At 37.5% G+C, this 25,851-nt stretch overlaps 5 protein-coding genes across 6 annotated transcripts; 3 read left to right on the forward strand and 2 right to left on the reverse strand.

Moving 5' to 3' along the window:
• On the forward strand, positions 516–3,114 carry LOC18597414. The gene has a single exon (XM_007026450.2). The coding sequence runs from the start codon at positions 1,003–1,005 to the stop codon at positions 2,881–2,883; it is 1,881 nt and encodes a 626-aa protein (XP_007026512.2). The 5' UTR covers positions 516–1,002; the 3' UTR covers positions 2,884–3,114.
• On the forward strand, positions 3,303–5,729 carry LOC18597415 (INO80 complex subunit D). Of its 2 annotated transcripts, none has more exons than XM_018121324.1 (3): positions 3,303–4,161; positions 4,461–4,786; positions 5,193–5,729. In XM_018121324.1, exons 1-2 carry the CDS (start codon positions 3,539–3,541, stop codon positions 4,723–4,725), a joined length of 888 nt encoding a protein of 295 aa, XP_017976813.1. In that variant the 5' UTR covers positions 3,303–3,538; the 3' UTR covers positions 4,726–4,786; positions 5,193–5,729. The 2 variants fall into 2 exon arrangements, with proteins under 2 accessions (XP_017976813.1, XP_007026513.2); XM_007026451.2 differs by having other exon boundaries at positions 3,312–4,161; positions 5,205–5,729.
• On the reverse strand, positions 5,058–9,534 carry LOC18597416 (U11/U12 small nuclear ribonucleoprotein 35 kDa protein). Its single transcript, XM_007026452.2, has 9 exons — positions 9,138–9,534; positions 8,954–9,051; positions 8,771–8,822; positions 8,398–8,468; positions 7,811–7,901; positions 7,650–7,725; positions 7,211–7,289; positions 6,442–6,849; positions 5,058–5,620 (listed from the first exon to the last, which is right to left on the reverse strand). Exons 1-8 carry the CDS (start codon positions 9,277–9,279, stop codon positions 6,442–6,444), a joined length of 1,017 nt encoding a protein of 338 aa, XP_007026514.2. The 5' UTR covers positions 9,280–9,534; the 3' UTR covers positions 5,058–5,620.
• LOC18597417 (biotin synthase) lies at positions 9,526–12,977 on the forward strand. The gene is made up of 6 exons (XM_007026453.2): positions 9,526–9,921; positions 10,136–10,315; positions 11,020–11,126; positions 11,338–11,543; positions 12,046–12,185; positions 12,491–12,977. Exons 1-6 carry the CDS (start codon positions 9,736–9,738, stop codon positions 12,797–12,799), a joined length of 1,128 nt encoding a protein of 375 aa, XP_007026515.1. The 5' UTR covers positions 9,526–9,735; the 3' UTR covers positions 12,800–12,977.
• On the reverse strand, positions 13,073–25,831 carry LOC18597418 (isoleucine--tRNA ligase, cytoplasmic). The gene is made up of 27 exons (XM_007026454.2): positions 25,147–25,831; positions 24,990–25,055; positions 24,662–24,805; positions 23,902–24,119; positions 23,213–23,378; positions 22,433–22,546; positions 21,974–22,071; positions 20,673–20,751; positions 20,301–20,459; positions 19,621–19,710; positions 19,216–19,349; positions 18,435–18,594; positions 18,197–18,280; positions 17,835–18,047; positions 17,166–17,291; positions 16,911–17,048; positions 16,584–16,687; positions 16,432–16,495; positions 15,883–15,971; positions 15,615–15,756; positions 15,158–15,221; positions 14,966–15,033; positions 14,569–14,691; positions 14,088–14,153; positions 13,752–13,863; positions 13,555–13,646; positions 13,073–13,440 (listed from the first exon to the last, which is right to left on the reverse strand). Exons 1-27 carry the CDS (start codon positions 25,678–25,680, stop codon positions 13,333–13,335), a joined length of 3,555 nt encoding a protein of 1,184 aa, XP_007026516.2. The 5' UTR covers positions 25,681–25,831; the 3' UTR covers positions 13,073–13,332.

Consider the following 25,851-nt stretch of genomic DNA (forward strand, 5'->3'; position numbering starts at 1 on the left):
GGTGCGCGAAATAGAAGTCAAAGTGAAATACCGGGGTTGGGTGCGGGCTAATAATAATAGAATTATTCGTGCCTAATCGGTTTCGGCTCACCTGTTTCTTTCGCTTATATTTGTTGTTGTGCTTTTTAAGTAAGCTTTTGATGTGCGGTTTTTTTAATACCTAAATTTAATTCCTATCCATTTGGCATTCCTTTTTCTTTTTTCTTTCAATTTTACCCTTCATTTTCACAATCAACACAAGTTTTACTTCTACTTTGCCAGCCAGACAGCCTTGGGTTATAAGTCTAATTAATTGTGAGAATTTTATCGAGTTATTGCAATTTAATCATATGATATAATTATATTATTCATTATTTTACTTATTGTAAAATAATTTTTTATAATATAAAATATATTAATAATTAAAATTAAGTATTATAGAAAGAAATCATTCATAGATTATAAACTAATATTAGCTAAAACATGAATATTAATGTTTCATACTTAAAAGGACAAATTTAGAATTTCATACGTTAATAAGGATGGATTTCTGAGATTAATAACACATTTTTCTGTAATCTTCTCATACAACTCAAATTCATCCGAGCTACAGGGAATTACAGATAGAGGGAATTGAGATACAGTACAGTCGTGCCTCCTGCAATCTGCATACAGCACCCGATTCCTCCTCTTTCCAGCTGCGTCGGAGGAACAACCCCTCTTCCAATCACAAGTATACCTATCCGATTCTCCTCTCTATTTCAACTGCGACAGGTACTTGACCCGCATCCCTCCCAGATTTTATTTTCTTTCCTGATGTGTCCCAATTGAATTACGAGTTGAGTTGAGTTATGCTTTCTCAATTTTGCTGCTAATTTGTTCTTTGGGCTTCTTCCCGCCTTTCTCCTTCGCCGTCCCGAGTTTGGGCTTCTCCGCTCTCCTCTCTTTTCATCTAGGAATTCGTAACTGATTCAAATTCAATTTTGGTTTTCTCCCTTTGCTTACTGGGTCAACTAAGCTGCAATGGCCTTTGCATTCCTCTATAAGCTACAGAATCTATGGCCGTTCAAAATCGATGATTTAAGAGCATCCCATGACTTAGTTCGCAAGCTTTCCATACCCGACCACACTAAAAAGTTCGTTTTTGCTGTTACGCTACCTCATACTCAATCTGTCATTTACATTCTTTCTGCTCAGAATTTGTCTGAGAGGTCAGCTGCTGATGCCGAGTGTCTTATTAGGGAACTTAGACCTGATGCTGTTGTAGCTCAGATTAGTCACCAGGCTCTGTTCGAGATTCAATCCCAAGACACTGAAATTGGAGACAACCTTGACAACACTATTCCCACTTCATCTTTTGGAGTGCTTAAACGATGCTTTGTTGATAAGATTAACAAGGACAATTATGAGAATGTGGCTGGCAAATTGGTTTTAAGAGAGATCTTTGGGGTTGGTTTTCATGGCCATTTCTTGGCTGCCAAGGGGGCAGCAAGGGAGGTTGGTTCATCTTTTATGGTGCTTGAATCACCATTTACTAGCAATTTTCCTATGCAGGATCCCTCCAGGGAAGTTGAGGCAGGGAGCAAAGTTAAAGGTCTAGTTAGTAGTTTGGTTCCTCAAAAAAGCACTTTGGTTCTAGCTTCGAGTTGTAGGAGGTTCTGCATTACCAATGATGTTCGGTCACAATTGGTGAAGTTCTTGTCTTCACATATAGATTTACTGGATTCAGGTTCTGTTTCTGAGGTGGACTCAAATGAAATTCAGCCGAGAAAGGGTTATGAGGCTCCACCATTTGCCCAATCAGTTTATCCACTGCTTGTGGATCTACATGATATATTTGTTGATCTTCCTCCGATTGGAAGAGCGTTAGCACTCTCGCAAAAGATGCTTTTAGATGTAAACAGGGGGGAAGTTGTGGATACCAGGATAATATCTGAAGTTTACACCTTCAGGATTGCAGTTGAAGCATTGAGAGTTGCACTTAATAATGCTGGCCGGCTACCTATTGACAAATTACAAAATGCCAACACATCTAAGGTTTCATTTTCTGAGCTTCCGATTGAGGACAAGTCCCATGCATTCCATGCACAGGCTCTTCAAAGCCTGTCTAAGAAGTTCAAGACTATAGTAGCCATAGTGGATGCTAGTAGCTTGGCAGGTCTCAGGAAAAATTGGAACACTCCCGTTCCTCCAGAGGTCAAGGATTTAGTTGTGCATCTTGTTACGGATGGTGCAGGTGATGGGGATGGGGAGCCCTCAAGCCACATTGACAGGAAGCAGTTGTTATCTAATAAACCTGTGGTGGCAGTGGGTGCTGGTGTGACAGCTGTTTTTGGAGCTTCATCTATCTCTAAGCTTATTCCTGCATCAACCTTCATGAAGATTATAACATTGAAGGTTCCTGCTTCAGTGAAGCTGGTTATGACCCAGACCCAGAAGGTAGTAGCAATGGCGCTTGGTAAAACTCTTGGTCCATCAAAATTGGTAGCCCCTGGCCTTGCAAGTTCTGGAGTGAATTCATCTGTCTTCAAGGCAGCTGCTTCTGCTGAGAAAATCCGGACAGTGGTCCATGGTGTGATTGCCTCTGCTGAAAAAACCAGCTTTTCAGCCATGAGAACAGCTTTCTACGAAATAATGAGGAAAAGGCAGGTGCAGCCAATTGGTGTCCTACCATGGGCTACTTTTGGGTGTAGTATCGCAACTTGCACAAGCTTGCTTGTATATGGAGCTGGTATTGAATGTGCTGCTGAGTCTCTTCCTGCAGCTCGCTCAATTGCGAGTTTGGGTCGTGGGATTCAGAGTTTACAGCAGGCATCTCAGGCAGTAAGGCAGACAGAGGGCAACAGAATACAAAAATCTATAGAATCCTTAATGTACAGGTTGAAGAAAGTGAAGATTCAATAGTAGTTTGATCCTTGTCTTTTGATTGTATACTGATCGATAAGTACTTAGTTGATAGAGTGATGCCTGAAGAAGAGGTGACAGAGATTACTATGTAGATAAAAGTCCACAGAGGTGTTATTTGTAACCTCATGAATGTTTATTTTTGTCTCTTACTACTAGGAATTCATTTGAATCATTGGATACTTAAATGCATATCATTTTTCACAAAGTATTTGCACTCGGTTTCTTTTTCTTTTTATACTATTTTGAATGTTATATATTTGTGTATCTGTCATGTAATTCTTTCACTGTTGGATGCTGTTTATCTTTGATTTCCTATTCATGGTGGTGATCTTGTTCTTTCTCCTACACCAGCAGTTAATCACTTGACTTTTTTTTTGAATCAGTTTGTTTTTTACCCTGGTAGTTGAAAGGGAAAAGATTAAGAAGCCTGAAAACAGAAATACTTTATTAGTCTCACTCAGTCTTTATTATTTACACCTAGTCCTACTCCTATAAAAAAACACAAAACTTTTCCTAGACAAAAACAGAAGGCAACGTCACAACTCGCTAGCTGCCTCGTCTGTCTCTCTCTTTCTGCAAAGTTCAAACTGGAAAACGTTGTGTAGAGCGTTGGGCGTTGAGCGTTGGGCAATCAGCTGTTCTTATTAGCATTATGATTATGTCCAGTTCAGGTTCGAAGCAGCAACCGTCCTCGTCAAAGCCGCCCAAAACCCCTAACCCCATCACCCACCCCGACCTCCTTAACCCTAACCCCGCCGCCGCCAAATCCAATATCATCAAAATGTCCCCTCCTCCTAATCCTCTGGGTCTTACCCCGCAGGACGTGGTTCTGTCACGCGCCTCCCATCTCACGCGCCAGGAACTCATGAAGCGCCGATTGCAGCACCTCAAGCAGCTCTCTCGATGCTACCGAGACCACTACTGGGCTCTCATGGAAGACGTCAAGATCCAGTATAGGGACTACTACTGGAAGTTCGGCGTCAGCCCTTTCAGGCATGAGCTTAATCATGATCCCGCAGATGGAGATATTGGTGCTAATCCTAGTAATAACATTGAGGGCTCTGCTGATAACAATCTTGTTAACAACAACAATTATAATATCAATGTTAATGTTAATAATCATAATAATACTACTTTGGATTTTAAGAACAATCACCGCTGTTTGTTTGTTGGGTGTAAATTCAAGGCCATGGCTTTGACTAGCTTTTGCCATCTCCATATTCTCTCCGATTCCAAGCAGAAGCTTTATAAGGCTTGCACTTATGTCATCAAGAGGTATCTCTCTCTCTTTTCAATTTTGGCCTTCTCTTTTCTATTCTTACATTTGTTTCTCCTCTCCCCTTTGATGGGTATTCATTCTTGCTGTTCTTTTGTGTGATGAGTCATTCTACCTTGCGTTTGACATGCCTTCACATTTGGTGTTGGTTATGTTTTTGTTTCCAATAAGAAGATGACAACCATGAATGAGAATGACCATTGATTGCTTAACCGGGGAAGCTGACATTTGCTAGAATTGATGGCTATTGAAGTTTAATTTATGAGCTGAAATTTATTCTTCGGCTGAATTTGTGTAGTGCTCAGGCAGGACCTATAACATGTGGAAAGCCTATACTCAGATCCACCGTTCCTTCTCTCTGTACAGTCCACTTCCAAAAGGCTCAGAAACATGTTAACAGGGCCTTGAAGAAAGCAGGTCTAAATGTTGCCTCATCAAGTAAGCTTGCTCCTAAGTTTCATGTCATAGTGGCAGAATATGTACATCAAATCCAAGCCAAAAGAAGAGCCGCTCCAAAGGGAGATACAAGCAAACCTACAATTAAGGAAGAGAGTGCTAGCTGAACCTTACTCTCAGCAACTGCAGATGTAACAAAGGCTGGTGAAAATCAACAAAAAATCAAAGGTGAGATATTTTCTGAGAAAATGCTGTAAAAATTAAGAAAACTACGCAAAGGAGGGCTTTGTTTAGACATCATAAAGCCTTTTTAAGCTCCTTTATATGCATCTCCTATTTGATATTTCTTATTCTTGTGCCAAGACTTAATTATGAGCCTGCTATTGATGCTTCCCTTCCAAGAAAGATGACACCTGGTTCTTTAATTGTTTGTTTCACTTGAGCTAACTTTTGTTATCACCAATTATGCACATGTATTCTTTCCATTAAACTTGGCATATGATTATTAATTTGCTGTGATGCATTTGGAAACAGAAGACTCTTAATATCTTGTGTAGATTACATAATCTTTGTCAATTTACACCATCCTTTTGTTTACTTTCTTTTTCCATTGTCAATCGTGTGATCCTGTTAGCCATCAATCCAGGTGTCAACTTGCTGCCTGACAATGGAGCCCAAGTCAAAGTGCATTTTCATCATTGACGTATTAGTACTGACACGGGAATCATAGACATCAATGAACTCCGCTGTGAAACAATCTGCTTCACACAATGTGCATGCCTTCTCAGCTTGATGAGTTTACCGGAAGTGGTGTGACAAAGGTGGTTTCAAGCCTTAAAAACTTGGACATTTCCAACTTGCTTATTCAACTGAAGATTCATTCCTGATATTATAGTATTTGTAATATATGGAGCCCTGGAGAAGCTTCAAACCCTTTCTGGCAGGTTGTAGACAAGAACCTCTATATCAAGCCTTGTATAGCATAACCAATTCAAATAGTTTCAATAGGACACTCCCGGAGCTTGTGCTTGTTCCTCTTGTTCCTTGTTGATTTATGAGCATCTGTAATCAGGTAATAGATGGATCTTAGTAGTGAATTTCGTTGCTAAGATTAGTCTATCTAGAAATCAAGAATGCAGCTTCCAAAATCTATACGTTTGTTTGATTGCTATGTGTTTTTCCCTCTTTTCTCTATTTGGTGGTAAGTGATTGTCCAAATAAGTAGTAACTAGCTGGACCACGTGTGAAAGCATTGATTTGATAATACTTATTTGGTAGGCCATGTGCACTAGACTTTCATCTCCGTTTAAAGAATGTTTGGTAGGAGGGAAAGAGGAAGGAAAGCTTTCTTTCTAGTTATTTTATTTACAATTTTACTCATTTAAAACGCAAAGAAAAAACAGTTGTCCTACCCCTCTTTCATTTTCTCTTTCTTCATCTTTTCCTTTTCCTATTTAACCAATTGATTTCTATCGGAAATCGGATTTGGTGATAGCAGAAATGACAATGCAACCAAAAGCAACTAAAATACCAGTATGGGAATGAACTTCATCTTAGAATGCAAACTAAATGCAATCTCCACATGCATCAATAATATATATATTTTCCTTGGCAACCATGAATGGAAGGACGACAATTACTATAATTGCCTTTAACCTGGTGACCAAATGCTGCTACAATTATCTTAATACAAACAACTTTAATATGCAGTCAGTACAACTCGCCTATTTCCGCTATTGATTAGGTTAAAAAAAACACCTCATCAGCAGTTTTAAGTTAGCAAACGGAAGAATATCTTTGTATGGGTACCCTATCTCATGTCAACTGGACCAATTAGCCCAACAGCTATAGAATATAAGCTGATCAGGAAAAGGGGATCTTGCCTAACGATTGGACCGGCTGTGATGTCTATGGCGCTTGCTGGAGCGTTCTTCCTTATCCTTAGAGGTCCTTTTCCGAGAGATTTCTCCCCCCTCTGCAGTGCTCCTGGAGTGAGAGAGCTCTTCTCTGTCCACAAAACTACACTTATGACGGTGATCCTCCCTCTCTATAGGAGTCCTTTTCTGAGAAGACTCTGACCTATCCGTAGAGCTTTTTCTATGATGGTGTTCTTCCTCCACAGAATTCCTTTTGCTAGAGCTCTCTTGCCGTCCCCCTGCTGTCCTTTTGTGTCCATCTCTCTCGATAGAGCTACTTCTTTGGGAGAATTCTTCTCTGTCCACAGAGCTCCTCTTGTGAGAGTATTCTTCCTTCTCCACTGAGCTCCTTCGTTTTCTAGGGGGTGATGGGACCTAGAAGCATATGTAGACAAAGTGATATCATTAATTAAAATGTTCTATCAGTTTAGGTTGGGTCTTCCAAGGCTTAATGCCTCAAGTCTTTCCAAACATAAAAACTGGGATTGCAACCCCAAAAATATAACAAGAAAAGAGGCAAAGCAGTTGGGAGAAATGCAAATACAACGGACGTTAGTGACACCAGTAACTCTTACAAATTCAGGAAGCAAAGAAAATGTCATGCACGGTAGTATCAAAACTTTTGCAACAATGTATTCCCAAAACTTATTTTGGTCCACTTAAACATACGCATATGCAAGTATATATGCACAGAATTTGAAAATTTTGTACAATAGTAAGGTAAAAGGGACCATACCTGAAAACGAGACATGTATCTTCCTTCAGGTGGAGGACGAATGCCAAGTGTTTTTAAATCCTCATAGGGAATCGGTCGCCTGGTTTTTTTAGGGGAAATAGATAATGAGCAGTGTTATAGCAAACAGAAAGCTGCAGCTGTCAATAATATAGCCACAAGGGATAAATACTTTTGCGAATATAGCACTACTAGTTTTTTTTGCATCTTAACAAACCCAAAGCTTCATAAAAACACGGTAACTTTTGGATACAATGTACCGTCAGAATCATTTGCTTATATAATTGAAATCAAGAAAAATATAGTAAACAAAGATGTTGACATGCAGGAAGCAGTTTTAATGATGAAAATTGATAAGGCAAAAGAATGATGTAGTGTAAAGATTATTAGATAATTTAAACACGAAAATTTGCACAAAAATGATGAGCATGATGGCGCCTACAAGGGAGCTCTAAATGGTCTTTCTCGTCCTCCAAAACGAAGTTGTCCCGACTCTTTTTTACCACCGAGTCCTCCTCCTGTTGGGAATTAGGAAAAATTGTCATTGATTGGCATTATACCCTATGTGCAGGAAATTGAAAAGAAGAGCAAATTTTGACTGACCTAGTCTTCTAGGAATCCACCCAGGCATCAACTGTTGCCTGTTATAATCAACTATAACTTCAGAGTCATCGATAAATGAATGGTGAGCATCCTGCATTGCAGCAATCATCACTAGTATGGGTTTCCACAGTAGAAAATTCAAGCAGAAAATGGCAGTTAAAATGACTTTGTCATACTCGTTCACCCTTTTAATTCTATATAAACTGGGCATCAAAGATGTTATGGATGGTAGATCTCCCTGACTAAACTAAAATTAATACTGAAACATGCTTTCAGAGCACAACTTAGGTTGCTTGTAGTGTATTATGATGGCCGGCTACTTTGGCAGATTAAAGATATTAACTTGAAGCACGAGCTGCAACCGTGCAGTTGGCTCATTACTTGGTGCATGATCCCCTACCTAGAGAGCAGGATGCGAATCCCCCTTCTCCCAATTAAAAAAAAAAAACTTAAAGCACAAGCTGAATATGTGAGGGCAAAAGTAAAATACTATCAGATAGAGGCCAAATCAGGTCCCTGGAAGCTAAGCATAAAAAATTAAGTTAATAAAGAGAAGGCAAGGGAAAATAAGCATAAGTGTTGAGTACCTTATATGCACGACGCATTTCTCTCTCTGTTTCAAATTCAACAAAAGCATAACCCCGGGAGGCACCAGTCACTGCAATGAAAGAGCAAGAGAAAAAACAAAGAAGAATTTTAAATGGCAATGCATCCCTCAAACTAGAAAGCAAACAACACAGACACCAATTGCATGAAACTGAATATGGGAAACAAGGAAAGTTAATGTGAAAAAATAATTGTAGGTGTTACTGAACAATTATCTGATATGCAAAAGCTAGTAGTAGTTATTTCACAACTAAATGAGGATCAAAAGAAACAATGTAACTGTCATGTGATGTTTAGCTAAAGCAAGATCAAGCAAAAATGGCAGTAAAGAAAAAAAAAACCCGAAAATGTTACCAATATGCCGCACTAAGCGCAAGTTTTTGACTCGGCCATATTTGCTCATAGCCTGAAACACCCAAATCAAAGCAATCACAAGAAACAAAAAGAAAAGAACTTCATCAGTTGAATAGAAAAAACCAAAAAAAAAGGGGGAAGGTGGGGGGGGTGAGAGGTGGGGGCAGGGGGATGTTTTGGGACCTTGTGGAGAGTGTGTTCGGTGGTCAAGTGAGAGAGGCGAGAGACGAAGATGGTGTGGTAAGGATCACCAATGAGCTTGGGGTCACCCAAAGGGTCATCTGCAATTAATAAACGAATTAACCAAAAAATAAAAGTGGGAAAATTAAGAATAAGGAAAGTGAGAGAAATCGAAAAAAGAAATTACAGAGGGAAGCATTGGAGCAGAGAAGAGCTCGATAAACGGCGTTGTCGTGGGGGAGGATGTCGGTGCCGTCGATGCTTCCCGCCTGAATGGGATGGTAGGTCTCCGCGTAGAACACCGAGTTTACGTTGTTGCTGCCGCCCATCCTCTTTGCACTTTTGCAGAGTGAGACTTAGAAATGAGAATGAAAGGGAAAAAACAGAACACTAGTTACCCCCTTTGTTCTCTAATAGTACTCCTATATATACCATGAATAAAATAAATTTGTTTGCTACTACTACTTAGGAAAGATTTGATGGTTGATTTTGCGAGAGAAGGATATGGGTCGGTGATTTGGTGGGTCCCAAACAGAAGCGGAAATCCCAACATTATCAACACATAAGCTAAGTTAGGTCACTGAACTCATCAGTTTCTGTCTGTAAGAGGGACTGGGAAGAGAAGAGAACAAGTATAAGTAGACCTCCTCCTGCCTCCTGTTAGGCCTTGGTTTGGGCTTTCATTTTCCTTCTCTTCCATTTTCCCCCAAAGGAAAGGAAACTCTACGCTCTACACTGCACCTATTAGGAGTTGAACTCTAACTAACCCCAAACCAAATAGAAAAATGTTGTCCATTCGATCCCCTGCGGCTCAGCTGCTGCTCAGAAGTTGTAGTTTCTACTCTACCACTGCATCGGCTGCAGCTGTGGAAGCTGAGAGAACTATCCGAGAAGGCCCTAGAAACGACTGGACACGCCAGCAGATCAAGTCCATCTACGATTCTCCTGTTCTTGATCTCCTTTTCCACGGAGTCTGTTTCATTTTTTCGCTCTCTCTCTCTCTCTCATACATATGTTTTTCTTAGGCATTACTTTCTTTGCTTGCTCGCAATCACCAAATTCAATTTAAGCACATAGCATTTTTTGTAGCCTGAGGTTCAAATTTCCAATTTTTATCACAACTTTACTTGCATTTACTGTCTCTTCTCCTCAGATGCGTCTAATCGTTTGACTTTGCTACTTTAGGCTCAAGTTCACAGATATGCTCATAACTTTCGAGAGGTGCAGCAGTGTACCCTCCTCTCAATCAAGACTGGTGGATGCAGTGAGGATTGTTCATACTGTCCTCAGTCCTCAAGGTATCATACAGGGCTAAAGGCCCAAAAGCTTATGACTAAGGAAGCTGTAATGCAGGCAGCTAAACAGGTTAGCAGCTTCATCTCTTCATCCTTTGCATTCTGCTTGAGCATTCTAATCATACTCAACTCTACTAAATGGCTTACTAATCTCAAACTAGTTGGTTTTTGATATCTATAGATTGCAATGTTTTCCCTTTGTACATAAAATTGGTGCTGCACTGCTGCAATGATGGTTTGCAGCTTTTGACATTCGGCACAATATCTTTATTGCATTGTAACTTTGCAATGGATGACATTATCGCTACTGTTTATCTGGAGAATTCATCTGGTTGAGTTTCGATACTTCCTCTTAATTTTATGCTTATGCTGTGCAGCCAAAGTATGTTTGAATCAGATTACTGGGGGAGCTTCTTCTTTTCTTTTTTTTTTAGGGGAAAGTTTGTAAGAGAATAAAATTGATGGTAATTTTTTCGATGTATTTGGAAGAAATGAAAGGTTATGCAAAGATACAGCATGAAAAATACTGCTCTAATATGACTAGTTTCCACTTTTGAGTTGTTTCATTGGTGTTTAGTCATGTTATTAATTGATATGATGGGCAACTTATTATATGGTGAACTTTATAGAGTTCTTATACCTGCACCAGGTAGTTAATTACTGTTTTCCACTACAACTGATAGGTTGTATAAACTGCTATCAAATGTACATTTAGCTGTAATTTGTATGTGGTACTTCTTGCATGATTTGAAGTTATTTGTATATTTTTGGCAGGCAAAAGAGGCTGGTAGTACACGCTTTTGCATGGGTGCTGCATGGAGAGACACTGTAGGAAGGAAAACTAACTTCAACCAAATTCTTGAATATGTAAAACAAATTAGGTAATAATGCATCATTGATGTCAGATTGCTTATGGGAGTTAATAATGCACTATAATAGGCATTCTTTTAGAGATGTTCCTTCCTTATCTCCGCCATTTTCAAAATAACATTTTGAAATGTGTTGATCACGTTGTTGCTCTAATTAACATTAATTTCTAAGATTTTGTCCATCAAATGTCAAATGGTATTTGAAGTGTCTATCATGTACCAGGGATATGGGAATGGAGGTGTGTTGCACTTTAGGCATGCTAGAGAAGCAGCAGGCTCTTGAACTCAAGAAGGCTGGCCTTACAGCTTACAACCATAATCTTGATACCTCAAGAGAATATTACCCAAACATTATTACAACCAGAACTTATGATGAGCGATTGGAAACCCTTCAACATGTCCGTGAAGCAGGAATTAATGTCTGTTCAGGTGATTGGTTAAACTTTGTGATAATATTATAAATGAAAGCATTCACTCTTTATATGATTTGCTATCTAGTCATCTAGAGCTATAAGTTAATACTATCCAAACTTCTTTATCTTCTTTATTGTCTTCTTTTTGAGAAGGTTCAACTGATAAAGAAAGGAGGAAAGTTTTAGCTGGTTTCTTTTCTGGAGTTGGCAAGAAAAATTAACTGGGTTTCTGGTTTCATAACATGTTTGTCTTTCTACTATTTAAATGATAAAGTTCCGTCTTGCTGAAAAACCTTTGATGTTTGAAAGGTCTCTTATAAAGCTCTCATATTCTATATATTTTTAAGCAGAAGACAGTCAATTCTGAAAAATCTTTTGATGAGTAATTTTAACATTGGTGTTGTAAATTCTGGATGATTCCTATCATTAAGCTTCTATATATCCTGAGTTTATCTCTTCAATTTTCATTTTTAATTTCTTCAAAAGGAAAGAATGATAATTTACTTGTCTGTTAACAGGTGGAATTATAGGGCTTGGAGAAGCAGAGGAGGACCGGGTTGGCTTGTTGCACACGCTGGCAACGCTTCCCTCTCACCCAGAGAGTGTTCCCATTAATGCCTTGGTTGCAGTGAAAGGCACGCCGCTTCAAGATCAAAAGGTAATTCCAACTTTGACAAGTAACAATAGCATTGGCAGTTGTTAATGATCCTTCATTCATTCTTCTTTTTCTCCTTGTTTTCCTCTTGACTTTTATAATAATCCAATGATGTGTACCAAACTGCGCCGCATTCTGCATTCTTGTGATAAAGATGGAAGTGAACTTATTATGTACTTACATTACACCCTGTATTCTAGGTTGGATATCATGTTTTCCTGAATTGTCATCAATGCATTAGCAATTTAGCATTACTCAGTGAGTTTGAGAATCAGTGGCTTCATTAATATTTCTCATGACTTGTTCAGCCTGTTGAAATATGGGAGATGATACGAATGATTGCAACTGCTCGTATAGCCATGCCAAAATCAATGGTAAGGTTGTCAGCTGGCAGAGTTCGATTCTCCATGCCTGAGCAGGCATTATGTTTTCTTGCCGGAGCAAATTCCATCTTCACTGGTGAGAAGCTGTTGACAACTCCTAACAATGATTTTGATGCTGATCAACTTATGTTCAAAATCCTTGGGCTGATTCCAAAAGCTCCAAGCTTTTCCGAGGAAGCAGCAAAGACTTCCGAAGCAGAAAACTGTGAGGAAGCTCTCTCAAGTTCGGGTTGAGGCTCTCCTGATCCATGGCAGTATCTTTAATATAATTCTAGCTGGTGAGTCACTTAGTTATCAGATGTAAGGGATTCCTGCGCAATAAATGACCGTTAGTTCCTGGTCTTGACAGTCAAAGTCTGCCTTTTAAAAGAATCAGTGACGCCTTTCTACTGGATTAATTTTCACATCTTCACATTTTCCTTTTTGTTTTTTCTTTTAATCAACATAAAGAGTATTAAAACAATACCTTAATGCATGGTATTATTGTTAATACGCCAAGCACAACACTAAATCAAAACAAAATTTGGATACATGCTTCAAAATCGTCAACCAAAATGGCTTAAAAAAGCAATTCTTCAAGCATTTTTATCCTAAAAATTGCATTAGTTTTTCCAAATAAGACAACTACTTTTCACTAAATTATCTGTACAACAAATGAGGTAACTATAAGCGCACAAAGGCTTTGTCAGGTTTGTGTAATTTGTATGTGATCCCCTGTACTGGTCAGTGGTGGCACTGAACACAGGCGGTGAAAAGAAGAACACAAATCAACAGCCATTTTTTATCGTCAAGTAGTAATCACCCACTGTCAAGAAGACATGTTCTCCCAGTGTCACTTCCACTGCAGGCTGATTTTCAATGCAACCAACTTCCATCTGCAACACAAAAGGAAAGAAGAAAGACAATTGAGGCAAAATACTACTCATGGGTGTCGGCCAACCACACTAGAATCTTACTGATGTATGTTACAATTGATGAGCAAAACAGACCTTGCCATGTCCATGCTGAAACTCGGATTTCAAAGAAGAGTGATCCCTTGATAGCAGGTAAGTCTGCAGGCCTTGCGCAAATTTTGTATTTCCTGCAACCATTGAATAATGCAGTAAGAGTAGAGAGAAAGACAGATGAGAAAAGAAAATTTCAGCTCTGTGACAGCAAAACATGATTTGATAAAACGCAGCCTAACCTGCATATAATGCTAGAATAGCCTTTGACATGAAAAATAAGGCTGGTCTAGCCAAGCTTATTTTAAATGACATGTTAGAGATGCCTTCAAAATTCTCTTCACAAAGCACAACCTGCAAATTTTTTTGAAGTAAAACAATTGAATATAAACACACAAATTCTACAAGCATAATCAATGACAAATAGCTACTGTAATGCAAATTCAAAAAAGGGGCAAAATCTTTTTTTTTTTTTTTTTGGGGAGGGGGAGGGGGGGATAACATCTGAAAAGAAAACACGATAACGCGTGTCCACTACAGATTTGGAGGTATTCCAAACCCAAACTGAACAAACTTACTGTATGCAGCGGCATCATATTAGAAGAAAGCAATGGAGATCCAATTGTATCCCTAATGTAGGATTCCTGCCATAAGATACAAACTTAAGCTATTATATACAGCACACTGCAAATTACGATTTATGAGAAGTTAGGCATCACAATGCCTGACAAACAATGCAAATCGTGTGCCTTATTTAGAGGGACTGGCACTCTCTCAGACAAAAAAATATTTCACAAATATATGATACAAGTACACACTCTTGCTCTCATGCACAAACAGCTCCATTCCTAGCAAAGAAATCTAGTTAAGGGATTTACCTGTAATTGGTAATTAATGATTATATTAAACAAGTGGTAAAATGTCCTCAATATTTCACCAAGAGATCATTATGTTCTCATAAAAATTGTTACTAGCATGAGATTCTCATTCCAGCAAACATAGGAATTGAGAAAAGACAAAGTTCATAACTTGTTTGACAAAAAAAAAAAAAAGAATTACCTGTGAGTTCAAAACTTGTTGGATGACTGACTTATCTTCATCCAATGACTCAAAGTAGACCTCCACCATATCCGTTGGTTCAAGGCCAGCTTTCTTTCGTAATTTCTGGATTCTATTAACAACCTACAATAAATCAAGTTAAAAAAGTGCAATGCATCAGAAATAGTTTAGATATTGGCACTTCCAAAGAATTTAGTACTATAAACTTTTAATTGCCTGTTTCCATATCAAAGCAACAAATTTAGCTAACAACAATCTGGTCTGGCATTATCAACCAATAAAGGTTATCATATTTCCACAAACACAATTGCTAAACTAACAAGAACTGAAAGCAGAGGAAAAAATACCACATTTTTTAACTAGATTGACAAAGTGATTAACATGATGATTTATTTACCTCGCGTGCAACACCAGCTTCAAACAATGACTCGTCAGGACGTAAATCCAAAATCACCAAAACATCACCTACGGCAAAGAAATATGAGAAAAAAATGTGTAACCCAATATGGTACTTCATGGGGGAGGGAGAGAGTCTTCTCCAGTTCAATATGCATAAATCACCAATCAGAATGTAATTAATAATCCTCACCATCTCCAACAGCATCCATCTCTTTATCTGTCATGCCATCAGGACGTTTGAAATCCCGAACAACCTGAAAATTTTTGAAACAAATAAAACATTTATTTACTCAGTATATCTTATACCAACCACCTTTCTTGGTGAAGCAATTACATACAGCCATCATCATATATTCAAATGATGTAGAAACTTTAAGCAATCCCAGAGGAAGTAGCCTCCATCTCTTATTTCAAAAATGTATAGAAGCACAAACAAAAACTCAGCAGTTCTGGAAACAGCTACTCACTAATTTCCATGAAAATTGTATGATGTATTCCTATTTGTCCACTTAGGAAAACATTTATCCTTCCACGATGTTTCAAATGATGCCATCACTATAAAGACTAAAGAAAGAGATGGAGCAAAACAATTTTGACAAATACATTGAACGAAATGCTAACTAATCTACCAGCATAAGTTGGCCCACCTTAATATCAGTCCTCTTCAAACAGTGCGTAGCAATAGTCACCTCTCCAGCTTCCTCAAAAGCTAAGATATCTTCCTGAGACATTGCTTTGACTCCCTTGGCAACAACTCCCATAGATTTCCCTAGTCGCTTGCCTAATACGCTACAACAAATAAGCAAATAATATCAGATGAATAGAGTTCATTCTGTAACCTTCTGCCTCCTCTCAAAAAAAGGGTAGAAGGGGCAGTGGGGAATAAAGGGGCCAATAGAATAATTCCTTGCATACCTAAAATCAGGCTCTGCACGTAAAGAAGCGTACTTCAAAGTGTCATTGCATGGAACAAGGGACCTTATATTGAGCTCCTCCAATACATACTATAGTAAAAGAACATGGGAAAAAAAAGATGAGAAAAATTAGACACAATGAACAAGGAAAATATTGCCCAACCATTAAATTTTTATTTCGATTGTAATGAGGTAAGATAAACAAAAAAATGGGCAACAGCTAAAATGAAATTTACCAAATTGCACTGAACAACAGAAGGTTTCTTTATTTTTTTCCATTTGATATAAAAAAGAATAGCAGCAAAAGAAGGAAGACAGCATTTCCTATCAGTACTACTAACTACAAGGACATTATAATTAGAACTCCAAGAATGACGGGAAGAAACAATGTTGATAATTGGCCTCAAATGCCTCCTTGAAAACTAGAAGAATTCCGAGTATAGATAATGATCAACAGGGAATAACAAGAGAGAACTAATAGGAGGAGGGGCACTCATTATACCGAGAGTGGCAAAAGGACTAAACAAAAGGTTCTACACTGTTAACGCACCTCTCTTAGTTTCCCAGCAATGTCATCAAGAAAGTCTTCGTCTTTATGAACAACTACCATCTCCCTACAATTACAATGAGGAAGAGAGTAAAGAAAGAGCAGCAGCACATAGCTAACAGAAATATGAAGCAAAAAATAGCTTATAAGCAGACCTTAGAGGTGTTTTGAGAGGCCTGTTATGACGCTCACGAATGTTGCGGGCAAGATCAATTATCTTCATCATCCTTGCCACGCTTTCTTCAATTCGCTCCCCTCTCTAAGATGGCAGTTGCATTTAATTCAACAAAGCAGCCAAATAATTAATTTAGAGAAGTATAATACAGCTGTATAATAAAAGAATGAAATGTCCATACTTCTCAGACAACTCCAACTAAAAAACTTAGGGATCAAATCATTCATGAAGCCATTGACCAATCAACCATTAATGAGTTATATATACCAATCAATATTAGCATAATTACAACAAAGATGAACAATACCTTTCCTTCTTCTTGAGGAAAACTACAATAATGAATGCTTTCCTCTGCTCCATCACAAACTTTTCGCATATTTTGATAAAGAACCTCAGTGAAGAATGGCGTAAAGGGAGCCATAACCTTACATGCAGTTAGAAGCACCTGAAACCATAGTACAAATTCCTCAGCATATAATTAATTCTTAGACTGTTGCTGAACACATGATAGCAGGTTAGATGTAAGGAGTTTCCATTAAGAAAACCAGATGCTAGTACGTACATTATAAAGAGTAGAGAGAGCCATGCGGCAGTCTTCCTCTCCAGTACGGCCTTTTAGTCTCTTACGGTTGAATCTCACGTATATATTCGTAAGATTATCAAGAAACTTCAATAGATATGGAACCACCTAAAACAATGTAACCATATATATATATATATATATATATATATATATACNATAGGTAACCAACCTAAACAATACTAACATATATATATATATATATATATATATATATATACACATATATATATTAGTCTTTTACCATGTGACAGAACATATGTACCACAAACTAGAACATAGAATCTATCAAAAAAAGGCATCTCAAACAATATAAGGTAATATGGTAGCATACTAGTCACAATTTCCAAAACCAATTCAATCTCTTTCAAAGTATCACAGAATCAATATCAGCTTTGCTGAAAGTATTAATCTCATCACTATAGTAATACATAGTTCTTAAACCTTAAAAAGCTGGTATGGGCTGTCAAAGTTGCCATGCTGATGCTAAATTGGAATGCTCAAATTACAATTAAACTGTGAAATCTATATCTGAACCTAGAAAAATGTTAGCAATTATTTCAAAACTGAGTTTGGTATTATTTTTAAGGATTCTCAAATCAGTATATATTTAAGGAAATTCAGAAACGAATGTTGGTTTGTAGACAGAACCGTGTAAAGTCGATATCCGTCCATTTCTTCACGAACAAAGTGAACAAGACTCTGAGTCGCAGAGTTTATCCATTGGTCAAGCACATTAGATGACTTCTGAAGAATGGTGAGATCAATAGGAACAAATGGCGCACAACCCTCATACTCAAGTCTTTTTGCATTCTGAACAAGGAACCTATATGCATTATACCATGGGAGGAAGACATCTTTGACCTGGGTAGAGATCAAGATAAGAAATTAAGAAAACGCAGGTAGGAAAAGTGCAAAAGAACACAAAAATAAAAATATAAAGAAATGATGAGATGATACAAAACTCTCCAGAAGCAAAAGCTGGTATGTGATAAAGCACAGAAAATACTCACAACACCAAAAACTCCTTCCTTTTTAAAACGTAAGGTCTCAGCCCGAACAACTGGGGAGTTTATAAGGTACAATCTTAAAGCATCCTGTAAAATTAAAAAAGATTTAAGGGACTGATGAGTAAAACAAATTATGTAACCAGAAAGAAATAAATAAAGACCACAAATGAGAAACTGGCCTAAATGTAGTGAATAGAAATAGAAAACGAATAAAAGAGAGATATGCTAAAAAATGACTTACAGCCCCATAGTCATTAATCACTTCCATGGGTGAAGGGTAATTTTTCAATCTTTTACTCATCTTCTTTCCATCTTCGGCAAGGACAAGCCCATTGCAAATAAGATTTCTAAATGCAGGTTTCCCGAATAATGCAGTTGACAACACCATAAGAGTGTAAAACCTGCAAGGTGTAACAGAAGAAATAAAGTTCCAAAACTAAACTTCATTCCAGAAACTTCTGTGAGGATTAAACAAGGGGAAAACTGATTCATATAGGTACTTAAGCAAACTGTTACTGAAAAGTAATTAATTGTTTGATAACAACAATTGATGACACCACAACAAGAAATAAATAACAAACAAATGCATCCTCCTGCATGCAATCCAAAATAAATAAAAATTAAAAATTAATTTTGACATCACTGCTGGAAAGCAGCATAAGGAAAAACAATAAAAAAAAGGTCTGTCGTAGAATGAGAATGAAGGTCTGTCACAGGTTATCAATAAGACGGTAATTGAAGCATGGACTAATGAATTAAGATGGCAATCTAAACTTCATAAGTACATATCCCCCAAGAGAAAACATTAAAGGGTTGTAACAAAATATAAAATGCTTTGGCATTAATCATGCATGTCAAATAAATTTAAAAGCAACAGTTAAATCACGACAAAATCAGCTACTCAAAGGCTTGTTAATTTTGTTTGCAAACAGTTAAAGTGCTTAAGACATCAGCTATGATCCAAATGTATTGCGAAACCTGGTAATTATCATGAATAACAGATCTAAAAGTAAGGAACGAACCATCCACGAGTTTGATCTAGCCCCTCAGCCACAAAATGCCCAGGAAAATTTTTCTCAAAAAGTTCAACATTTTCAAATGGATAATGGATGTAAGCATAAGGCATCGATCCACTCTCAAACCAACAATCAAATACCTGCCAAAATAATTCCACATAACTAAACTGTGTAAAAACCTGATGATACTGCGTGAAGACATAAAGTGAAATGAACAACTAACAAATGATGATGTTTTGCAGATGCTAAATCTAAAAATTTAGAACTCCAACCCAAGAATTAGAATCAGCCCAAAATTAACATTGATCAAATTTTAAGATGGGGTTGGATGTCAGCAACTTAAAATCTGATGAGTTTGTAATGATAGCAAGAGCTCTTCGCATCAAAACAACCAAACTTCAGTAGCCTTACATCATCAATACGTCGAAGCACACCAAACTCTGGGCCACGGGTAGAAGGTATAGTGATATGATCAATATTGTGACGATGAAGATCAAAGACCTGAAATAATAAAATTAAATTACACATAAAGGCACACATGTCTAAGCCCAAATATATTTATATCAGTAGAAAAACAAACAATGTAAAATTTCCAAGAGACCTAAATTAGAAAAAAAAAAAAGTGAAACACAATATTGAATTCAACACAAAAATAAATTTAGTGGACCCTGCCCCCAAAGCTACAATAATAAGGTAACGCCAGGCCAGATACAAACTGCGACACTGTCCACCATTTAAAATTTCAAACAATGCTTGCAATTAATTACATAAGAAGGTACCAAACAATTGGCAATTTGAAACATGCAGGCCAACTCCTCAAAGCACAGGGATGAATTAATAAATTAATATTTCTTTCTCTTTATATTACAGGCCAAGACTGCAGTGAAACACCCACTACCCATTGTATGTCCAAGCCAAGAAATAAAAGAAGGAAAATTTAAATCTATCATGACAACCCCCAGCCAAGGAGAGAAGGAGGACAAAGTGAAGACGAAAGGGAAAAAGATAAAAAGATAGGCCAAAGACACTTGTCTGCCTAAAGAGAGTAGCATCCTAACCATAAGAAAAGTAAGGAAGGAGAAAAATCAAACCTTAGCACCAGAAAGCCTTTCAAGTTTTTCAACAGAATCCATGACTATTACTTCCTCACCATCCTCACTAATCCACATAGGAATTGGAGTGCCCCAAAATCTACTTCGACTAATAGCCCAGTCTCTTGCATTTTCCAGCCAATTGTGAAAACGTTTTTCCTGTAAAATGACAAAAAGCAGGACAAGGTGAGAGTCCCAAAAAATTGACACAAGATTGAAATATTTTCATCGGCTTCAGAGGCATTGTTGAAGCTTTCATGAAGCTAAAATCCAGGCCCATGTAATCAGGATCACTATACCAGACCAATTGAGCTTGTTCGTACAAGTAACAATAAGAAGAATATGAATAGGCAGTGGAGAAAGCCATCTAACCTTCACATAATCAGGTACCCAGTAGGTCTGTTTGTTGTTTTCTAATAATTGCTCTTTCAGTTGTTCCACCCGAACAAACCTAAACATATAACAGAGGGCTTAGCTTAATTAGTATAGAGCAAGCAAAAAAATTATTTCCAAAATCCTTGATACAGACATCAAAGTTCTTTATAGGTAACAACAGAATGTAGAAACAAGTAGAGCAGAGAAAGAAACAGCAATGCAGGAGCAATACGAACAGGAAAAAATAAAAAACATCAAACAAACTAGTTCATTAATAGCAATACCCAACCATACAGAGGATAAGAGGTTTCAAAGCATTACTTGAGTTTCCAAAGCAGATCAATTCAAATGCCTACCTCCACAAATGGAGTATATGCAACTAACACAATGAAAATTAGACACCGTTACGTCTACAACACCTTTCATAAATCACACAGGGATTAACTTTTGTACAATTTATTTACTCATTATAAACCTTCAGACATCATAATTTAGAACGTCTTCCCTCCTTTTGCACATTCTAACCAACATTTCAAGTCTGCTATCACCCCCATTCACTACCAGTAAATAATTATTCATCCTCCAACTGACTGCAATAGATGATATCAACAATGGTGGAGCTTCTTCCCTGTTCTATATCAACATCAAACCTTGCTGCAGAAGGCAATGCAAAAAATGCAGCATCCGCAAACCATCAAAGCCTGCAGCAGCCTACTCAATCGCGTATAGAAGTGATATGTATACACCAACTCATAGTTGCTCATTTATGCACATATTGACATAGAACTTACCAACCATTAATAAGATAAACTTTCATTTGGAAATATTAATATATCCTTTCTACTTAAAAGAATTTTTAATGACCAATTAAGTATATCATTGCATAAAAAATAACAGGCACAGCACAAAAACAATTCAATTTTAATGAGCTTAATTTGATAATTGATGTTGCCAAGAAACACACTAGTCAACTAATGAACCATAAGAGATGAGAAAGCATTTTCCACATCTCTAATAGTTTCAGAAGAATCAATCAAAATTCAACAATATAATTAGCATTCCCTCGTCAATGTATTTGACAATATTACCATCAAAAGGATTGATAACTTAATGAACTAACAACTGGAATTAATGTATGAGTTGATTTTTGGCAAAACAGTAAAGATGAGGCATAGTATAACACTCATTACAGAAGGGTAAATAAAAAACATCAGCCAGTCTTAAACTGGTACTTTTATTAAGCAAAGTTATAATACACTGAGATTCTTTCCGAATAAGAGTGATAGAATCAGACATACCAGCTTGGAACAGCTCTATAAATAAGAGGAGTATCAGATCTCCAACAAAAGGGATAAGAATGTGTAAAAGTTCCAAGTTTAACAAGCCTGCCTTTTGCCTGAGAAATTAAGGAGGAGCTTGATAAAAATAAAGATAAAGAAAAGAAAGCATGAAAACATAGTGACGAACAAATTTTAAGACATTTTAACTAGATTCTTTTTTCTTTTTTCGCATATTATGATAATAACAACTATCAGCACTGACTTTAAGTTTTCATCAGAAGCCATGGATCCAACACAAGATCCCTATTATGGAGATATCAACATGATACAAGAGCTCACAAAGTGGTAATAAACAATAATCTCAAGTTCGTCACAGATGCTCAACAAGTTTCCTCTTTGCCTTCTACTAGTAATGACTTCAATTAATAATTGACCAAACAAAATAAATAAATAAATAAAAGTTTGCATCAATTTGACCTTCATTGCTTCAATAATATCCTTATCTGCATCCTTAACATAACGCCCACTGAAGTCAGTAATTTTCCCAGTAAAGCAACCATCATCATCAACTGCTACAATCAAATTCTCTCCCTACAGGCCAAAAATAGGTAAATTAATGCTAAAAGTAAAAAGAAGGATGATGTTAAACTGAGTGATAAAACACAATACAAGCTTGGATGCAAATCAGTATGGTGAATAAATGAAACAAAACTAATGCTTCAATTTAATACACTAAATTTCAAAAAAAAAAAAGGAAATAACAAAATGCATTTGTGATAAAGGAAAACAACAGGTGACAGAAAGCATCTGAATTATAATCAAATAGACATGGGAAATTTAAGCAGCATTCCTGCCTCAAGGACCTCAATTCCCCCAAAAGTTCATACATTCATGATAGATAATGGCAGAATGGGTGAACTGCAGCTCTCTCCCACCATTTTCACTAGAACTTAACCTTTCTTTGGCATTAAGTCTTAAAACACTGATTTAGGGATGAGCTAGTCCTACATTTCAACATCAAAATGTAGGAAAAAGAAGGGAAACTATATGTTCAGAGTCCAAGAAGACAACCAGACCATAAGTTCATAGGGAAAACATTTATCATGAGAAAACCATCATCCAAGATCATCACCTTAGGCATGAGCACCAAAAGAAAAATATGCAACATGCATCAGAACCTATAAATCATAACTATTAAGGTTCAAAGAACATAATACTTAAAGAAAAATATATTCAGAAAAAGCATTTAGGCCAAACCTTATTGATTATTTGGTTCCCAAGGCAAACTCGGTAATCATCTTCACCAAATGCAGGAGCACAGTGGACAATTCCAGTACCACTGTCATCTGTCACATAATTGTCAGCAATTACCCTAAAAGCAGCATTCGAGAACTCCAAGAAGTAGTTGAACAATGGTTCATACCTGCAACATATACTTCTTAGTATCGCACTTCAAAGAAACTGGCCTTGGCTCAAAACCATTTTTAAATATATCAAAAAGCCACCATCACAAATTTTAATGTTCTCTAGACACATCATAATGGGCAACCAATATCGATTGTCAGTGGTGCAGCTTATCTTTTATATTTACATTGTGCAGCAGATAACATACACTCACAGGCTGCATTTCTTTTCTACTTATGAAGACCAGTAACTTTATAATATAGCATACTAGTGATCACCGAGATGGGATATCTGAAGCATCAAGTTGCCCAAAACTAGAGATCTCCTCATAATAACTTCCGAATTATTTGACGTCCTCTATACAAACAAATCTATGATGAATTTCAATGGATAGCAGGATAAAACATACATCACCATCCAAAACAGAAATCTGACACTACCAACACAATTCCCAAAAGAATTGCCAGGATACAGCCCATATAAAGTTCTTTTATAAAGCCAACTAGGACAAAGTATAGATAACTATTCGCATGAATACTCACTTTGTCCCCACCAGTGAAGCCCCAGAAAATTTGTCTAAGACTTCATAGGAATCTGCTGTAGAATCTTTAGTGTTTTCACCTGAAGATCCTTTGGTCTTAGATTTCTTGGAATCACCAGAAGGTCTGTTAGCAGCATTAGACTTTGGTTTCTCAGTTGGAAGCTCAGATAATCTAGACTCAGCAGCCACATAGATTTTTCCAGAGTACTTATTGCGAGCCTGAAATTTGATTACAAAACCCACATTTTCTTTAAAGGAAAAAAATGTATTCCTTATCTACATTAGCATGTACACACACCCACGTAAAATTTCAGACTCCTTGACTGATATGTCTTAGAAATAAAAGAAGATGCCGTTTAAGAATGTCAGCTTATTTATGCCTCATGCATCAATCAAGAAAGTGCTAGGAAGAGGCCTAAAGATTCATGCCGCTCAACATTATTATCCTATCCATTTGTGTAAAAGCATCATAAATGTCAATAGATGAGATACATAACAGCTTAAGGGATAAAACATAAATTAAGCAATTATGAGCAAAGTTAAAAATGATTACTGATGTCCAATCAAAAAAAATTGACTACCAGACGTATGATGAAGAAGCAGGTTAGTCGGTGGAAGATCAAGTAATACAGTATTATGTATTAGCTAAAATTAAGATCATGTATTGCGCCAACCCAACATGCAGTAGATACAACATGATAGACAACTCCATCCATCTTGTGCTTATGACCTTAACAACTAACAGCTGAAAGCTAACAGACCTTCACATAGACAAGGTTGGCATTGACACAAAGTGCAAGATTACTAGGAAGGGTCCATGGTGTTGTTGTCCAAGCCACAAAAGCAGCATTATCTGGAGCACCAACTATGGGAAAAGCGACCATTATTTCAGGATCAGGCACAAGCTGCACATTGAAGTAAGCATTGTTAGACATAACTGGGGTTAAAAAGAAAATAGTATTGGTGTTGATCTTGGAACATTTTCAGAACGCCAACAATAATAAACAATTTGAGAACTAAAAAGACGAAATTATTAGATCAACTTGAGCAAAAATAATTAGAGTGATAATAAAATGATAACAAAATTACCTTGTAGTTCTCACCGGCTTCAAAATTAGATAGCGGGGTCTTGCAGCCAGTGCTGTATGGCATGACCTGCAACACAACATATTAAGGCAGACAGTTTAAAGCAAGGAATGTTTCTAGTCCATTCGCAAGAAAAATGGAATGTAATTGTAAAACAGACCTTAAAGCCTTTATAGATAAGTCCCTTTTGGTAAAGCTGACCAAAAACCCACCAGACGCTCTCCATAAACTTCAAATCCATAGTCTTATAATCATTTTTGAAATCAATCCAACGCCCAGTCCTGCTGATGATGTCCTCCCACTCCTCCACATACCTAGTGACTACACTCCTACACTCCTCATTGTACTTATCAATACCCATGTCGAGAACTTGATCCCGGCGATTGATTCCGAGCTTGCGGTCGATCTCGCTCTCGACAGGGAGGCCATGGCAGTCCCAACCGAAGCGGCGGGTGACGTGGTGCCCAGTCATGGACTGGTAGCGAGTGACGATATCTTTAATGGTGCCAGCGAGGATGTGACCGTAATGAGGGAGGCCGGTGGCGAAGGGTGGACCGTCATAGAAAATGTATTCGGGCAGGTTCTGGGTGCGAGCCAGCTGACCCTTGAAAGCATCGATTTGGGACCAGTAGGAGAGGATGTGCTCCTCTTGGGAAGGGAAAGAAAAGTCCTTTCCCTCGGAGACGTCCTCCATTGAAGGTTTTTGACTTGTTTGCTTCTGGGGTAGGGGGTCCGGTCCGGCTGGAGGGTGGAGGCGGAGGAAGACACCACGCGAGTGACCGCTACTAGACGAGAAAATGAAACCAAGATGGGGTTTTAGTACTTGCTATTTTTTTGCTTTTACAAATTGCTCAAGGAATATGGC

This window comes from Theobroma cacao, chromosome 5 (genome assembly GCF_000208745.1).
Source record: "Theobroma cacao cultivar B97-61/B2 chromosome 5, Criollo_cocoa_genome_V2, whole genome shotgun sequence".
NCBI lineage: Eukaryota > Viridiplantae > Streptophyta > Magnoliopsida > Malvales > Malvaceae > Theobroma > Theobroma cacao.

Excerpts from the sequence above, each read along its gene's own strand:
- LOC18597414 (XM_007026450.2), top strand. The coding sequence starts at position 1,003 with ATGGCCTTTGCATTCCTCTATAAGCTACAGAATCTATGGCCGTTCAAA.
- LOC18597415 (XM_018121324.1), top strand. The coding sequence starts at position 3,539 with ATGATTATGTCCAGTTCAGGTTCGAAGCAGCAACCGTCCTCGTCAAAG. Across the intron at positions 4,162-4,460 it reads TGCACTTATGTCATCAAGAG|TGCTCAGGCAGGACCTATAA; the intron begins GTATCTCTCTCT and ends GAATTTGTGTAG.
- LOC18597416 (XM_007026452.2), bottom strand. The coding sequence starts at position 9,279 with ATGGGCGGCAGCAACAACGTAAACTCGGTGTTCTACGCGGAGACCTAC. Across the intron at positions 9,052-9,137 it reads CTGCTCCAATGCTTCCCTCT|ATGACCCTTTGGGTGACCCC; the intron begins GTAATTTCTTTT and ends TATTAATTGCAG. Across the intron at positions 6,850-7,210 it reads GATACATGTCTCGTTTTCAG|GTCCCATCACCCCCTAGAAA; the intron begins GTATGGTCCCTT and ends ATATGCTTCTAG.
- LOC18597417 (XM_007026453.2), top strand. The coding sequence starts at position 9,736 with ATGTTGTCCATTCGATCCCCTGCGGCTCAGCTGCTGCTCAGAAGTTGT. Across the intron at positions 10,316-11,019 it reads TAATGCAGGCAGCTAAACAG|GCAAAAGAGGCTGGTAGTAC; the intron begins GTTAGCAGCTTC and ends TATTTTTGGCAG. Across the intron at positions 12,186-12,490 it reads CGCCGCTTCAAGATCAAAAG|CCTGTTGAAATATGGGAGAT; the intron begins GTAATTCCAACT and ends TGACTTGTTCAG.
- LOC18597418 (XM_007026454.2), bottom strand. The coding sequence starts at position 25,680 with ATGGAGGACGTCTCCGAGGGAAAGGACTTTTCTTTCCCTTCCCAAGAG. Across the intron at positions 22,547-23,212 it reads GGAACCAAATAATCAATAAG|GGAGAGAATTTGATTGTAGC; the intron begins GTTTGGCCTAAA and ends TTTGGCCTGTAG. Across the intron at positions 13,647-13,751 it reads TATTCTAGCATTATATGCAG|GAAATACAAAATTTGCGCAA; the intron begins GTTAGGCTGCGT and ends CAATGGTTGCAG.